General features: G+C 41.6%; 1 protein-coding gene across 2 annotated transcripts; it reads left to right on the top strand.

Moving 5' to 3' along the window:
• The first annotated feature begins 617 nt into the window (after positions 1-617).
• kmt5c (lysine methyltransferase 5C) lies at positions 618-16,168 on the top strand. 2 transcript variants are annotated; one of them, XM_017495836.3, is made up of 9 exons: positions 618-972; positions 3,096-3,228; positions 6,089-6,254; positions 6,864-6,973; positions 7,072-7,235; positions 7,482-7,501; positions 7,863-7,999; positions 8,103-8,266; positions 8,480-16,168. In XM_017495836.3, exons 2-9 carry the CDS (start codon positions 3,116-3,118, stop codon positions 14,014-14,016), a joined length of 6,411 nt encoding a protein of 2,136 aa, XP_017351325.1. In that variant the 5' UTR covers positions 618-972; positions 3,096-3,115; the 3' UTR covers positions 14,017-16,168. The 2 variants fall into 2 exon arrangements, with proteins under 2 accessions (XP_017351325.1, XP_053532536.1); XM_053676561.1 differs by lacking the exon at positions 618-972 and adding an exon at positions 986-1,622.
• Positions 16,169-16,406: the final 238 nt, after the last annotated feature.

The raw sequence follows: 16,406 nt of genomic DNA, 5'->3' as shown, positions 1-16,406 counted from the left end.
TTATTTTTAAGTTTTCACACAGAAAATCATTTTTATGTTCATTATTTCCATTTTTAAAAAATCCTCTCATGTTTCGAAAGAACTGCGAGTCATTTCTGCAGAATGACAAAAAAAAAAATCAGAAGCAGCAGCTAGCTTTTACTTGCATAACTGTAGGCGCCTCCTGTACAGTTAGGCGCTAGCGGCTCCATTTCGGCTGTATCTCAAATGCCTTTCTGTTCCCTACCCGCGCGCCCTTCGTAGAGTAAGACACCATGGCTCGCACGAGCTACCTAGTGCCCTATATTTCCCACAAGTCATTATTTGGAACTCCCCCCCACCCCCCTCCCGATACGTCCTTGTAGGTCAGACCAGCTTGATTATTAGCTAGCAGTTGACCAAATTTGTGCTCGCGGACACGTTCGGCCAATCAAAAAATTGTGCACGTTAAGTAACTGTTCACGGAAGAACACGATTGGCCGGGTCGCCTGTCCATCAAAGAGGTTACCCAATCACAAAGATGAAACGAATGGCGGGGATTGGTTGAGTCAATTCCTCGGTGCTTAAGCCGTATCTCCTCAAACACTATCCAACTTCTAGGTTCGGGAAAAAAATTATATATATATATATATATATATATATACATACATATATATTTATATATATATATATTTATATATATATATGTATATATATGTATATATATAAAAAGCCGAAATTTTTGCAGGATAAATATTATTTATTGCGAACGAGTCATCGAGATAGTCGGTGAATCTTGCTTAAATTTCCGATGTTTTGATGTCAGGGTCATTTAAGGAGGAACTAAGCGTGCAATAATGGAGATATTGGACAGAAACAATTGCTAGGCGGCTAGCCTAGCCTAGCCTAGCTTAGCTGAGTTTTAACATAGCATAAGCTAGTGTTAGCTGTGCTAGTGCGCTAATATTTTACTACGGACGAGCCGATTAGGAATTGGGACGAAACGCCCGTCAGGTAAAAACAACTTTATCTAATTTATTTATTTTTTTTGAAAACCTTCTCATCCATTAAAAGAATAAAACGCGACGTGAATGAAGATGTGGAAAATCCATGCTGTGTGTGATTGTCGTTTACAGGCTGCAGGATCTGCACCAAAACCTGCTGGGGTTTTTTAAGCTTTAATGAAGCAGTGTAATTACTCCAGTGCATTATTTACCTCAGTGCATTATTTACCTTAGAGCACTATTTACCTCAGAGCATCATTTACCTCAGAGCATCATTTACCTCAGAGCATCATTTACATGAGAGCAATATTTACATGAGAGCATCATTTACCTCAGAGCATCATTTACCTCAGCATTATTAACTCAGAGAGACAGGAGTGTGAGAAGATAATTAGCCAGAACTGACAGGAGCAAACTGGACAGTCCAGTCGATGTGTCTTTATATGGAAATGTTACATGTCCAGGTCGATCTACACTGTTAATAAATAAACCTATAAAATAATTAGCTTGTAATATATCCAGTATTAACCAGAAGCTTGTAAAATTACTACACTGATGGAGTTAATAATTTACTGACATGCGTGTTAACATGTTTGCATTCTTCTGTTTAAGATACAGGAAAAAAAGGTTTTAAAAGAAGAAAAGAAACGACAACAAAAAGTAAATTTTGTCGCCACCGAAGTTGGACACTTTCTAGATTTGATTTGAGGAAGGATGTGTGTGTATGACGTTCTGACAGGGTTTAATAATAAAGATAAATAAATTATAGAAAAGTAAACGCTTTAGAATTAAAGTCACGTTTAATCGTGTAGCGTAAGAATTTGAAACCTTTAACTAATGAAAAAAAAAAAAAAAAGAGTCCGAAAAACGTCAGGAAATTATTTGTAATATAATCGACTTAAAACTAAACAATTCTTGACATGGCGTTTTTTTTTTTTTTAATGTACATTTTGAAATAAACGATTTCCGTACTCGAACGCCGTACGTATGATATGTAAGACACATAATCGTGATTATTTATCATCGGAAGATAATCCACTCCATGGCGGTTTAAAAACCCTAGAATCTGATTGGTCAGAAGGTGTCCGTTGTTTCTGTAAAACTGTGTCGCTCGGACACAGTAACACGTACGACGGGTTTTGGTTATCGTTCAGATACGTCATCGTTTCTATAGTAACAGCTCATGTAGTGTACGGGGACGTGTACGGCGGACGCGGGCGTAATCTAAGACTAATAGCACGCAGATTAAAAAAAGTGTAGTGGTTTAACAAAGTAAAACATATAATTGTTAACATGCTGAATTTCTTTTGTTAGTCGACTCTTATATAACTTTATTATTTTAACAGTCACACTGCTTTAAAGTCTTATAGACGGAGGAGTTTACGCGTTCGGGTTTCTCTGTGAAATGACAAGCTGCATATTTTGTTTTTTTTTTTTAAAGAAAGAAAGAGGCTGGTGAAGGATGGACTGTTTATCACAGCTGTAATAAAAGCGCGAACAGGAATTAATTTGTCTCTCGGACGTTTCACAACGTTAAACCTGATGACAATTCTTTAAAGCGCGTGATGCGTCATCCGGTAATAAATTAAACCCCGTACTCGCTGTGGTATAAGCGGAATAAAATGCGCCGTCTGGCAATGAAACGGACCAACCTTTGAGTTCTCTTTATACGTGTTTGTTTCTCTGTAAATCTGTGTTTGATAAAAGTAACCATGTTTTCCTTTTCATTTTCTTGACTTCCTGGATATCCAAGTTAAACGTATCGCGACATATTTATCACGATATCGATATTATACGGTCGTTTCGCCCAGCCCTGACACCCAACTCTCTTGATGTTGAGGAACTATCAGAGAGAGATGGAGCGCTAATAACTCGTTTTGTTTATTTACAGCCCCGACTTTAGTTTTGTAAACACTCCTGACCTTGTTATCGGATAATTAAATAAATTAATTTAAAAAAGCTAAACCTATGGATTACAGCTAAAGCCGACTTCCGATATTTTTTCATCACTGTAATGGCGTAACGTATAGACGACACGCGATACGTATATCTGGCCACGCCCACTTCTTTTATAGTGTCTAACTTTCCCGCTCTTTTTTTCCCTTCTTCTTCTTCCTGTTCTTCTCCTTTCAGCATGTGGATGGTGGGCGAACATGGAAGGATCGTATAGAATGAGTGTGAGGGAGCTGTGTGAGACGGATGACTTGGCTACGAGTCTGGTGCTGGACCCGTTACTCGGGTTCAGCACCCATAAGATGAACATAAGGTAGGATTCGCAGCACCACACACACACACACACACACACACACACACACACACACTGATTAACAGGGCTACAGTTAGGAATTGGTGGGAATGGAAATGTTATACAATCACGATACTGAGAGGAAAAATACAAAGTAATAGATTTTAAACATCTTATATAAGGTGTAATATTAAATCGCATATTATATTTAAATATCATATATAATAATTAATATTTAAGGCATTAGTTGGTGTTGTAAAACAGATGATATCAACGTGACGTTGCATAAAACATCGTGGAGTAATTTATCATGGAGCTGCACGATTAATCGACTTTCGATCGGCCCACGATTACATGAACATGATCGACTGCGGTATTGACGTTTAAAGTTCGTCCTCCGCTCATAGAAAACTCCACTGCAGATCAAATCAAGCGCTTCCTAAACTTACAGCCAGTCACCATAGAGTGGCGCAGGGATGACACCATTTTGTACGCCAAAACCTGGAAACGAGTTAGCATTTTAACACTTCGGTTCCATCGTCCCGAAGTCGATGGGTTTTTTGAATGGGATTTTGGTTAAAAGCCTGAAATAAGGTCTGTGGTGAACACAAGCTCAAAATATTTTCACCGTTTATTCTACGCCATAAAATACACCAGTAAAACCCCACGCGTGATTTTTTTCACGCGTGGCACGAAAGGCGGTTGCTAACCGTCACGTAATGAGAGTTTAGGACGGCTGCAAGTGCAGGTAAGAGCTTTATTGAAGAGAGGCAGACAAGTCCAAAACGCGAGACAGTAGCGTGGTCAAAAACAAGCAAAAGGTCCGGCGATCGGCAAACGGGCGTAAACAAGAATCAAACAACGAGGTCGAGAACAGGATCAAAACTATGAGACAGGAAACGCTTATTACACGGAAAACTCATGCAATACTTCGCACTGAACAAAGAGACACGAGGGGTTTAAACAGCCGAGACTAATGATGACACATACGGGAACAACCAGTGACAATACAGGGTGGAGACCCCCCCCCAAAAAAAAAAAAAAAACGTGGATGAAGATTCATCCACAGAGTAAATCCGTATTATGGGAAATGTTTTAAATCAAGTTTGGAGAAGTATTCGGAAGCTTGGTGATGGTGACGTTGAAGTCGAGCGACCGTGGTGTGCTTCGTTTATAGCGTACGGTTAGATGTTTATTTCTGGAGATTGTATTTACGCTTCAAACTTCATAAAAGTTGTGTTCATTTGTTAAAATGATCTTGATGGACAAAACGTGTTCGTATTGTAAACTTTTGTTAGTCACAGAGATGACTTTTTTGCAATAATCCAAAATCCTATTGGGTTTTTGTCGAGGGAACCGGTGTGATGATAACTTCCGGGTTCTGGTACAAAATGGCGTCATCCCTGCGTTATTGCCTTTTCTGCATACGCCTGAATTGTTTTCATTTGGTTGATGGTATTTTTATTTTTACTTACCCTATATTTCAGGTACAATTTTGTTGATATTTTCTATGAGATGATGCACTTTAAGGACCAGTCTAATTTGATGTAAAGATTTGTACATTAGCAGGAATGTAGCACAACATGGAGGTGAAAGCAGCGGCCTGTTTATTTAAATGTGAAGTGCGATTAAAAATATGTTGTCACTAAAATCAATTAATAATCGTGATCTCAATATTGATCAAAAATAATCGTGATTATCATTTTGGCCATAATCGTGCAGCCCTGGTTTATCGTGATAGTGGTACGGTATCAGTGTCTCACATGTTCCTGGGCATTAATATTAAATATTACATTTAAGAATATATATATATATATATATATATATATATATATATATATATATATATATATATATATATATATATATATATATATATATATATATATATATATAAGTAAGTTGAATGATTTTCAGTTCTGTATTGTACTCTACCTGGTTTATTAATTTATTTATCGAAGCGTTTTTGTTTACACGTCATGCTCAATTCAGTCACTCCGAGGTTATAAATTAAATTTTAAAATGTGGTTTAATTGAATTATTCCGATCGTAATCGCTCTGATTAGATAATTAGACGCACCCTGTATTCATCTCTATCCGTAATTAGTCATCACCACAGTCCTAGCCTTTTCTCTAGAGTTGGTTCCAGAAGTATTGGCACCCCTTAGTGGCGTTATGGGAAGAGAAATCACAAAAATAATTAAAAGATGTCAGAAGTATCGGCACTCCTTACATAGATTTAAACAAACAAACAAAAAAACCCCGTGTAGTAGTGGTAAAGGAGATGGCAGTGTGTGAGTCGGCGAGTTATTTAGAGCGTTTAAGGGCTTTGCTCAAGGACTCTGGAGTATTTCTGCAGTTCAGACTTGCGAGGTGGTGAAGGGTTTTTACTTTTCCTTTGTGCCGAGCTTCTGTTTTATGTAAAAAAAATAAAAAAAAATGCTTATCCACATGCTTATATACGGGCAAATTGATTACAGATGTGACCTTTAAACTCACATTAACGTGTCTTTAACGTGTCTTAAGAGATTAGCTCGGTCATTAGTCTGGTCCCGTGACCCGTCCTGGAGACTGATAAGAAATCGGCGTTATGGTTGTGACATCACGTGGGCCCAAAATAAATGTACGTGTGTGTTATAGAGTGAGATGTTAATTTGAATACTATAAAGATGTAGTGACATCACATGAAGAAGTAAATTAAGTTTTTAAAAAAATGCTTTAACTAAATGAAACAAAATGGTACGGTTTAGGCCACGCCCACTTTTGGTCTGAATTTGATTATAGATATACGGATATTTTTGTTGCTTTGGAGCTGAACTGTAATGTAGAGAGTGCGTGTGTGTGTGTGTGTGTGTGTGTGTGTGTGTGTGTGTGTTGTTAGTCCTCTGCCAGAGATCCGGCGGTGGAGCTACCTGAGGGAGACGCTGCTACGCTTCAAGCGCACTCGGGACTTCCAGTCCACGTTCGACTCCCTGCTGGAGGGCGAGTGGACGAGCGAGTACTTCCGAGACCTCGGCTCGCACCGGCAGGAGCTGCTGAGGCAACACGTGAGTATAAAAATATCGCCTCGCCGGCTTGTTGCCTCGGTGACGACGATGATCATTTGTCACCACATTATCATCATTTATACAAAATTGCACAAAAAAAAGCTACTTAATAAAAAATATAGTTTCAGTGATAAATATTTTATTTTATGTGGACATTTAATAAAATTCATTATTATAATTTTTTTAAACAGTTTTTTTCAGGGTGATGTTATTGGTGTTGCAATTAATTAATTAATTAATTATAATAGACACACGGATAACATTTTGTGAATTTAGTCATTTTAGCTAGCTAGGATAGATGATGGGTTGAAATTTATGCCTCTAAAAGAAAACAGCTCGTTAAATTCGACACGTAGTGCGAGTGAATAAAAACGAATAAAGAAAAACATTTTATTTGTTTTTTTAATTTTCCATCAGTTTGCGTTCACAAAGTTCACGTTTTTTGTTTACAAAAAAAACCCCAAAACAAAACAGTTGTATGTATTCAAAAGTATTGGCACACACTTGATTCATATCGGATGCTTTTTAAATCTATGCTTCTGTATATTTGTTTATTTTTATGAATTTTTTTTTTTTTTTTTTTTTTTTTAACGTTTCCCTTCTTTTCAGATGTACCGCTATCTCACTGCCTTCCTATTGGACAGCGGAGTCCAGATCGAGTCATGTGACCGCTATTCTTCGGAGACCAATGGCGCTAAAATCACAGCAACAAGAAACTGGTGAGACTTTGAGCGTGTGTGAATTTATTCCTGACTCACTCACATGGGGTAAATGCTGACTGGGCTGCTGTCTGATTTCTGTGTGTGTGATGGTGAAGGTCGGTCGGAGAGCGTGTGGAAGTGCTGCAGGGCTGTATAGCTGAGCTGAATCCCACTGACAGCGCCGTGCTCAGGACCGGCGTGAACGATTTCAGCGTGATGTACTCGACGCGTAAGCAGTGCGCTCAGCTCTGGCTCGGCCCGGCTGCCTTCATCAACCACGGTGAGCTGGTATAACCCGTCGTTATAAAAAAATATTAAATCACGTGTACACTCCTCTGTCCTGAAGAATAAAGATCCAGCTTTACTTCTAACAATGGAGACTCAATAAACGTTAAATAGACATTTATTCAACTTAAAGAAAATTCCACCTCCAGTTATGTATTAGAACGATTGCATTATTATTATTATTATTATTATTATTATTATTTGTGTTAATTTGTCTTTATTCTCCATGTCTTGCTTGTAGACTGCAGGCCGAATTGTAAGGTAAGATACCAGATGATTTATTCCTTTTTCAATTCTTCCATCTTGCATTTGGTGTAGAAATAGAATTCTTATTTATTTATTTATTTATTTATTTATTTATTTATTTATTTGGACAGAATAAACACGTCTGCCCCGCCCCGTTTCTCCTCCTAGTTTGTACCTGGGGATAAGAATATGACGCTTTATGCTATAGTGTAATATTGTATGATTTATTTATATATATATATATATTATATATTTTAAGAATACAAAGTGTTCATAATATTCTCAAAACCTAAAAAGTATTTCTAAAACGTTAAAGTCAAATTAAACCTAACAGTAAAAACCTTCAGTTTATTTTTTTGTTTGTTTTTGTTTTCAGTTTGTACCTGGGGATAAGAACGGAGCGTGCGTGAAGGTTGTCCGTCCCATCTCACCTGGGGAGGAGATCACATGTTACTATGGCGACAGCTTTTTTGGAGAAGACAATGAGATGTGTGAATGTTGCACCTGCGAGAGGTGAGGGAGTCTCGTACGGGCGTCGTTACCTTGAATTATTCATTTAGTTTTTAGAACAGTTTTTCTCACATAAAATTTTTTTTGATCACTTTTACTTCTTCAGGAGAGGAAAAGGGTTCTTCCGGCACAGACTGGCCGCGCTGCAAGAGTGGGAAGGCTTGAACGATCCACTAGGCCAGAAATACAGGTTCAGAGAGACGGACCTGCGGCTCAACCGAGAGAAAGGGAACAGTACTCCAAGTCCGTTCCTCACGGTATCTAACCCAGGTAACTGATCCTGACTTATATAAACGTACGTGTGTGTGTGTGTGTGTGTGTATATATATGTATATGTGTATGTGTGTGTGTGTTTAAGATGGGTAGTGTGTGTATATGTTAAACCTTTCAATCTCCTGACAAGCTTTTAGTATTCACTGCTCTTTATTTTTTACCCCCTCCCTTCTCTCTCTCTCTCTCTCCCATCTCTCTCCCAACTCTCAGCCTGCTCTGTGAAGAATTCCCAGCAGACGAAGAGAAACGCCCCTACAGCAAGCAGCAGGACGACAAAGACCAAGAGGTGGAAAAGGGAGGAGCGAGTCAAACAGGCTGAGAAGACACAACACAACCACTTCTTCATATCGTCCTTGTCTCGTTTCAACCTGAAGGATTCGAGCGTGTGCTTGTATAGTCACAGCGTGGACTTCCTGCTAAGCTGCAAGGATCCCGCCAGCAAGGAAAGAGCGCTCTTGCACAGAATCGAGAGCGTGAGACCAAAATTGGAGAGTCGTGACTCTCCGGATGTGCTCGGCCCTCCGTCTCCCGCTGACGTCGAACTAATCAGAGGCGAGGAAGGGCGGGACGTCCGAAGTAACGACGTATCGAGTAACACCGATGAGCTAAACTTAAAGCCTTTCACGTTAACCTCGGTTTCGAGTGGCGATAAAGACCCTGCGAACGAAGAGGCGGAAACCGCCGCCGTCCGGGTCGTTCACCAGATGGCCATTTCTTCACGAACCAGGAATATGCTTCGCACCCGACTCCGATGCTCTGGAGCCTTCGATCGAGGTAAACTCTCTCGCTTGAATAAAAAGGCGGTCAAAATGATACGCCGGACATCTAAGCTGCACGCGGGTCGGTGTAGAAGAGGCGCTGTCGGAAAAGGTGGCCCACGGAAGCCTTGCTCAAACAGAAAAAGACGAGAAACAAACAGCAAGTCATCGGCGGCGATCACAGAGGAGATGCAGCGCAGCTTTGGGGATTCTCACAAGGCCACGGCTGACGGCGAGAAGCGCATCACCGTCTCTGGCGCTGCTAGGGAAGGGGATTCAAGCTCCCCAATTACTTCGGAGATCTCCAGGGAGCTGCAGAAAAAACACATCCCTTCTGTCGTTTCTGGCACCATCGATGTTACTACTTCATCGATGGATCTTTCCTCCACTCACCCACCACCACCAAGTCCTCCTCCTTCTCTTCCTCCTCCTCCTCCTTCAGCTTCTTCTTCTTTTTCTTCTCTCCCTTCAGGGTTGACGCGTTATGTAAAAGTCAGTCTGGTCAGAGTGTCGATGCCAGGGGAGAGAGCAGCTGTTCAGGCAGATCAGGGAATAGCAGGCAGTGGAGAAAACGCAGATCCTACGCCTCCGTCAGCTGTAGAGAAGCAGATCTCGAAGTGCAAACGGAGCAAAGGTATCTCAAGAGTCAGTGTTAAGAAAGGGGTTAGGGAGATGTACTTTACTCCGAGCGCAGACAGCTTTTTAAAGGTGACGTGTGACATAGAAAGTAGTGGGAATTCCATAGCACAACCTGTTGCACAGGTGTCACATAAGGGTAGCGAGAGAAATAACGACGGTCAGGAAATAGATGGAAATAGCGGTAGCAGTAAGAGGGACGGTATGACTTCTGGTTCTGTACGTGATGAGAAATCTTTGGTAGAGGACAACGAAGTAGTGACTAATTTAAGGAAAAGAAGACAAGTGCCAAAAGGTCAAAGAAAACCGAGTGAAATGGGTACAGCGGAAGAAAAGGATGAGGAAAAGCGTAAAGGTAAGCAAGGTGAGGTAACTAAGCAAACAGAAGATACTGTACAAAAGGAATCGGATTTGTTGCGTTATGGAAGTAAAACTGTTGTCATAAAAGAGTCGAGAGTCCTCCTGTCAGATATTTTAAAAAGCTTGAGCAGTGATTTGGTTAGCCAAGGACCGGACGGTAAAGCGTACCACAGTGCAGTCGGGAATTCTTTGCGATCAGGTGAGTCAGCGTCGATTAAAAGATTGATATCCCTTACTGATCCCCCGAGATTGAATTTTGAATCTCTGAAAAAGAACCCTGGGGTTGCTAGGGTAACCCACTTGGCCCAGCGTAGTGCGCAGGTTTCAGAAGACCATCAAGGCGCAAAAGTGGCCAAAAAAAAAGTTCCAGAAATTATTCCACTCTTCTCCGAGTCTCTCTCCCCTCTAAAAGGCAGCCTGGATCACAATTCCCAGAGCAGCATCCCGCTAAAGAAACGGGTTTTTCGCGAGTCCGTCGAAACCGATCCGGATCAAGATGCAAGCGTAACCACGACTACGACGGAGTCTCCGTGCCCCAGTAAAAGTATCGAGACCAGGTCGGAAAAAGGTCTGTTACCTGTGTCTCAAGACGACGGGACCGTCGATAACGGAGCTCAGAACCTAACATTACAGTTGAGCTCTTCTTTCAAAGACGAAGGGGTAGGATCAAAAAAGGGCAGGCTTTGTAAATCCTTAATGTCCAAGAAGCTACAACAAAGAAAATGCTTTCGAACTGCTCAGGCTAGACCGGCACAAGCTCCTCATAGAATGTTCAGAGAAAGAGGTAGTACAGGTAGCCAGTCGACAGCTAAGACACCTGAAATTAGAGTATATATGAATAGAAAATGCAAAATGAAATCTGAGCTTGGATCCGGAGTGGAGGATATCAGTGTAGGAAAAGAAATAAACGAGGACGCAAGAGAGGCCGGGCAAAATTTAGCAGAGGAGGCGCAGGAAAACACAAAAGCTGAAGTGGACGTCTTGTCCGCGTCGGAATCTTCGGTCAACACCGAAGACGAGCAGAACCTTAATTTTAGAATACGTCTGAAAAGGAAGAGGGGGAAGGAATGGGAAATGGAGAGTGAATTCAAGGGGGAAAGTGCTGTGGGTGAAACACAGAGCTCAGAACCACGCGCTGATTCCATTGACCCCTTTAAGGCCATTTTGGATTCTGTGGCAATCTTAAACTTGGAAATGGAGCGCATTCGGGGTCACGGAGAAGCAGACAAGAGTGTGGGTCTGGAGCAAGCCACCAAGGCCGTTCAAGACGTCTTGGAACATTGCCAAAAAGAAAGTACTTTCAAATCCAGGAAAAGGCATAAAAAAATGTTATCCGGTGCTAACATCAACAACGAAAGACGTTCTAATGGACAAGAAGCCTCTGTTCAAGGTAAAATGGAGATTCCTGAGGTGCTAGAACAACAGCGGCAGTTTGTTCGGCGTCTCAAAGTCGAAGCGGATAACATGGACGTCAAACCGTTACCTCTGCTTCGGTTGCGCCGCCGGGCCGAGGGCAGATGGGAGGTGGAGGACGAGGAAGCTCAAACACAAGACGGAAACGTTGGAGCGGGAAATTTTGTGCTGAAGGACTCCCGAAATCTGTCGTGCTTCTTTCCTGAGAGGATGCCGAGGGGAGAGATGGCTCTGAGCAGAGTCAAAGAGGAGAACTTGTCTCCTTGCCAGCACCGGACAGCAGCTAGCAAGTGCGAAAGGATGAGAGAGCTCTCTAAAGGCATGGCCTCTTCAGAGCCTTCCCTACTGTCCCTTTCACCCTTATCTCTGAACTCTCCATATCATGAAGGGCTAACGGAAATATCCCACCTCGCAAGAGGTAAAGAAACGCTTGCGCCGGAAAGAGTCGAGAACCTCGAGAGCGCAGAGTTGGGCGAGGTTTGCTTAAGTCACAACTTGTTTCAAATCAACAAAAGCCTCTCTAAACTTCAAGCCATGAGCCAACAGCAGCCATCATGTGCACCTGTTAACATCAGCGCAACTACCTCCTGTCAGATTCAGTCCAAACCTTTGTCTCCTCCAACCTCCCCTTTTACCACCGAATGCAACTTTTCAAACTATTCCGAGGACATTTTAGATTTTCACTGCTTGAATCTCGACGGCTACGATCAAACGCACACACAAAACAGCCTCCAAAACACACTGACTGACTACTGTGCCGGAGAACCGCACAACACTGGGTCTTTTAGTAGCCCCTTCTCTCAAAGCCCAGCCGACGGGTGGAACCCCGAGACCCCTTACCTCGGCTCCCCGAGCCCGGGGAGTAGCTTTAGTACTCCGGAAGACTTGAGTTTTCCCGATCTTGGGCTTACACGATACGACACGCCGTCTCTAAACAGTGAGTTCTCTTCCAAAGATAAAGCGTTTTGTCCAGCAGCGACGGGTTCAGCCGCCGTCAAGGATTCGGACAGAAACGCGTTCTTTTCCGACAGCGCGTCGACAAAGCGCAACGTGATTTTTCAATCCAAGGAAGATTGTGTAACACCGCTGATTTGTGTGGCAGATAAAACATTAAGCAGCCAGAGAGACTTAATAATATTTAACACATCCTCAAACGCTAAGCAGACTGTCTCGCCTGCGGCTTGCTTGCTGTCTCAGGATAAGATGCATTTCCTTGACAGGAGTCTGTCGGCCCAGTCGGACTTTGGTAGAGTTCAAACCAAGGACAAAAATAACGAGCCGCTCAACTTCGTTAGCTCAGCTAATAAATCCCATGCTACCGTCCTGAGTCAGTCTGTGTCAGGTTTATACAATGCTGGCTTACAAAGCAACCCTGTTAAACCCTTCCACTCACTTCATACAGGAAGTAAAACCACGTCATGCTCAGAGTTCCCAGGACCTCTGAACCTTGGCAATACGGTTTTCCGTGGCTATGAGAAGAAGCCTACGGTTTTCCAGAACTACAACAGTTTGGTGAAAATCGAAGGAGGAGGAGGATACGGTCCGAACGTTTGCAAAGGTTCTTCAGCAGGCGACTCTAAACTTTCTTTGAAATCTCATGGCAGCAAGTCCGATCTTTCCGACTCGGTTCCGGGGCCGTCGAGTTTACGCAATCTCAAGGATTTATCCTCAGAGTGTTCTCAAAGTGCGTATTCGCGATACGCCGAAGCCTCAAGAAGAGAGCCGAAGACCGTTCCACCAAACAAAGGACTATCTAAAGCACACCCACAGGGCGATCGGGTTTACCCAGTTTACTTTCTCAGCTCGAGCAAAACCGCGACGAATGCCGTCAGGAACACGCCTGTCGAAAAGCCTCAAAACGTAAGGGCTGACCATCCTGACGTCCCTTCTCCGTTTTTTCACAGCACTCAGAGTCACAGCATACTTAACAGTAAAAACCTAAGACAAGATAAACCCCACGCTGTGGTAGCACCAAGTCAGAGCTCTCAAGTCTCGGTCCCGCTCGACAGAAATCAGCTCTGTTTCTCGCACTGTGATCCCTTAGAAGTCAGCTTTGCCTCTTCACTGTCCCCCGGCGTTTCCCGACACGGCAGTCCACAAGTGAGCTACAGAGATTCCGTCAGTCAGGAAGCTCCAGCGTCCAAACCTCAGCCGTCCTCCTTCACGTGCAGTCAGTCCGCCCACCCGTCTTACGTCGTGAACTTCACCGGTGATCACTCGGTTACCTTGAACTACAACGACGGCGGCGAATGTTTGAATTACTTGTCATCCGTGCCCACGAATTACACTTACCATTGCCTCATGGAGCCTTCCGGAACCCAGGGAAGGCTTATCGTAGAACCGTGTGGTCCATCGACCATCACGCATTCTCCTATGGGTGGCTTCGCGGGCCCTAAAGGCCCGGCGGAGACGAGCAAGGACTCTCAGCAGCACGGGCAGTCCGGATGCCATCCGCACATTTCCCATCACTTCCCGTCGTCACACTCTCAAAGCGCCTCTCTGACGGACCGCAAGCCCAAGAGACTGCGGCTGGTCGTTACTGACGGTACAGTAGACCTGGACCTGCAGTACACGGACTGATGCTCGCGTAATCGCTATTTATTAAAATGCAAATACGTTGTTTATATGTAAAAAGAAAAAAGACGTACATTTAAAAGTTGTGCTTAGCATTTATGATTTACGATAAGCTTTTTCTTTCGTGTGCGTGTAAAAAAAAAAAAAAAAAACAAAACAAAAAAAAACATAAATATTTAAAACGTTTCATTGTCACCCAACCCATGATGAATGAATGAATTGTGTAGTATATTTACGTATAAACTGTAGCAGTTTTCACATCGTAGTTCCAATCGGCCACATGATGGAGATGTTATTCTGTCTTGTGGATAGAATTTTTTTCGTTCTTGTATGTTTTTAAACGGAGACGTAAGGTCTGCATATGGAAAAACTACATTTCCGCAATAACCGTGAACGACACGTTGGAGTGGCTTTGTTGATGGAGGACCAAGACGAGGAGCATGCGCTGTATTTAAAAAAAATTTTATTTGATTTTAGTTTTTCATTTTTCAGAGGTAGTTGATGTTAACTCCTCCTTTCTTGAGGCAACGTGATCTCCACCAGCGGCTCACGTTTACTACAAAAGTTTTTAAAAAAATTAATTCTGCCTTCATACGTGATGACACGTGACCCCCCCCCCCCCCCCCCCCCAACATGCTTACCAGTCAACTCACTGACTAGCCTAGCATGTGTTTCCTTATTATTATTATTATTATTATTATTATTATTATTATTATTATTATTATTATCATCAGTAGTGCAAATGAATTAAAGATTGACGTAAATCTGGTTCCGTCAAAGTTGTTTTACTTAGAGAATCAAGAGTTCGACGTACAGGTGAACGTCCCTAAAATTACAGCATTGGGAAATTTAGAAATCTAGTCATATACAATCAATTTTTCATCGGCACTTTGGTCAGGAGGTTAAAAATCAAACAAAAACATATCAGCAACAAAAAGCCCCAAAAAGCGCTCGACTTCACACTGCGCTTTTCTCAAAACGTTCGGAAACTTCGGCGTGACCGAAAAACGTAGACGGGGGGAAAAAAACCACCCCATCGAGTATGAAAGCAGTCACAAATTAAACTTGGTCTAACCTTTTCAGTTACGAATTTGTAATATAAACACGGTCTAAAATCTGTGTGTCGGCGGAGGGGGACCCCAAAACAAAATCCGGTTCCAGAAATTTAGCTGGTTTTAGCACAGTACGTAAACTTTATACGATGAATTTAACTAGCGACGTCGGAACGTCTTCAGGTTCTTCAGGTCTAAGCATTGAGGCTAATACTGTTATTTATTTACACGTTCTTTTAAAATAAACGGTCGGAAAGCAGGTCGGTTACTCCCCACCCAAAAACTAACACGCTTCATACTTTACTCAAAGTAGTTTAAACAGTATTTATGCTGGATACATTCTTGAATGGTTTGTTTTTGTTTGTTAGTTAATTTGTTTGTTTGTTTTAATCGCGATATTGACGGTACCTCACGAGAAACGGATGGAAAGGTGGAAACGTCTTCGTTGGCACATCACGACTCGTATAAAAGCTGAAAAACGTCTGCATGGGTGTGTTGGAAACACTGATCTGGGATCAGGCTGTTTTTAAACCAGGGCAGTCAACACTACTTATTATTATTATTATTATTATTATTATTATTATTTTATTATGATGATTATTTTTAAACCTACGTTTGCATGCGCTGTATGATATTTAACCTCCTGTGTGTTAGAGACTGGAAGGCATAAATATTTGTGAAGTTACACTTTTTGTACACTTCAGATTTTGACATGTTTGTGTGGTCGTGTTCAGCGTTTTTTTTTTTTTTTTGTTTGTTTGTTTTTTCTTCCTTTTCTCCTCCTCAGTGTACAAAAAAAAAGGCCAATATGATATTTATATTTATTTCAATATGCTCCACACATGGTGCTTTTAATATAACTTAATGTTTCGATCGTACTGTATACAAAACTGTGTTTTATTTGGTTTTGTTTTCCTCCGAAATATCTAGGACGTCATCAATTGATTTAAATATGTAATGTGTTTTATTTTGATTTTTTTCTCTCTACATGTCTCTACTGAATATCTTCTTTTTAGGAAGTTTGTAAGTAACAAGGTTAGATCGTCTTGATTACTATTCCACTGTAAAGACATGAAAACGATATAAATAAAATGTTTGTCACATAATCTTTTAAAACGCTCAATCTAAGAGACCTCTTTTTTTTATTGTTATTTACTAGACCATATTTTCTATAATTTTGGTCTTCACCGTTCTTCCTTTCGCATCTCTTCTCCTTTACCTTCAATTCTGCTTTCTTTATCCTTCCTCTTTGGTTATTTCTTTCCTGTATTTTCTGCCGTTTGGATCTTCAGGTTATATTCGTGAAATCTTTTAGACCCGATGATTTTTGTTTCTTGTACGTTT

Source organism: Ictalurus punctatus, chromosome 2 (genome assembly GCF_001660625.3).
Source record: "Ictalurus punctatus breed USDA103 chromosome 2, Coco_2.0, whole genome shotgun sequence".
Lineage (NCBI taxonomy): Eukaryota > Metazoa > Chordata > Actinopteri > Siluriformes > Ictaluridae > Ictalurus > Ictalurus punctatus.
This window is presented reverse-complemented; position numbering and strand designations above follow the sequence as displayed.

What these genes read in the sequence shown, in the direction of transcription:
- kmt5c (XM_017495836.3), top strand. Translation starts at nt 3,116, where the DNA reads ATGGAAGGATCGTATAGAATGAGTGTGAGGGAGCTGTGTGAGACGGAT. An exon ending in GGCTGCCTTCATCAACCACG is followed by an intron (nt 7,236 to 7,481) that starts GTGAGCTGGTAT and finishes TCTTGCTTGTAG; the next exon opens with ACTGCAGGCCGAATTGTAAG. An exon ending in ACTGCAGGCCGAATTGTAAG is followed by an intron (nt 7,502 to 7,862) that starts GTAAGATACCAG and finishes TTTTGTTTTCAG; the next exon opens with TTTGTACCTGGGGATAAGAA.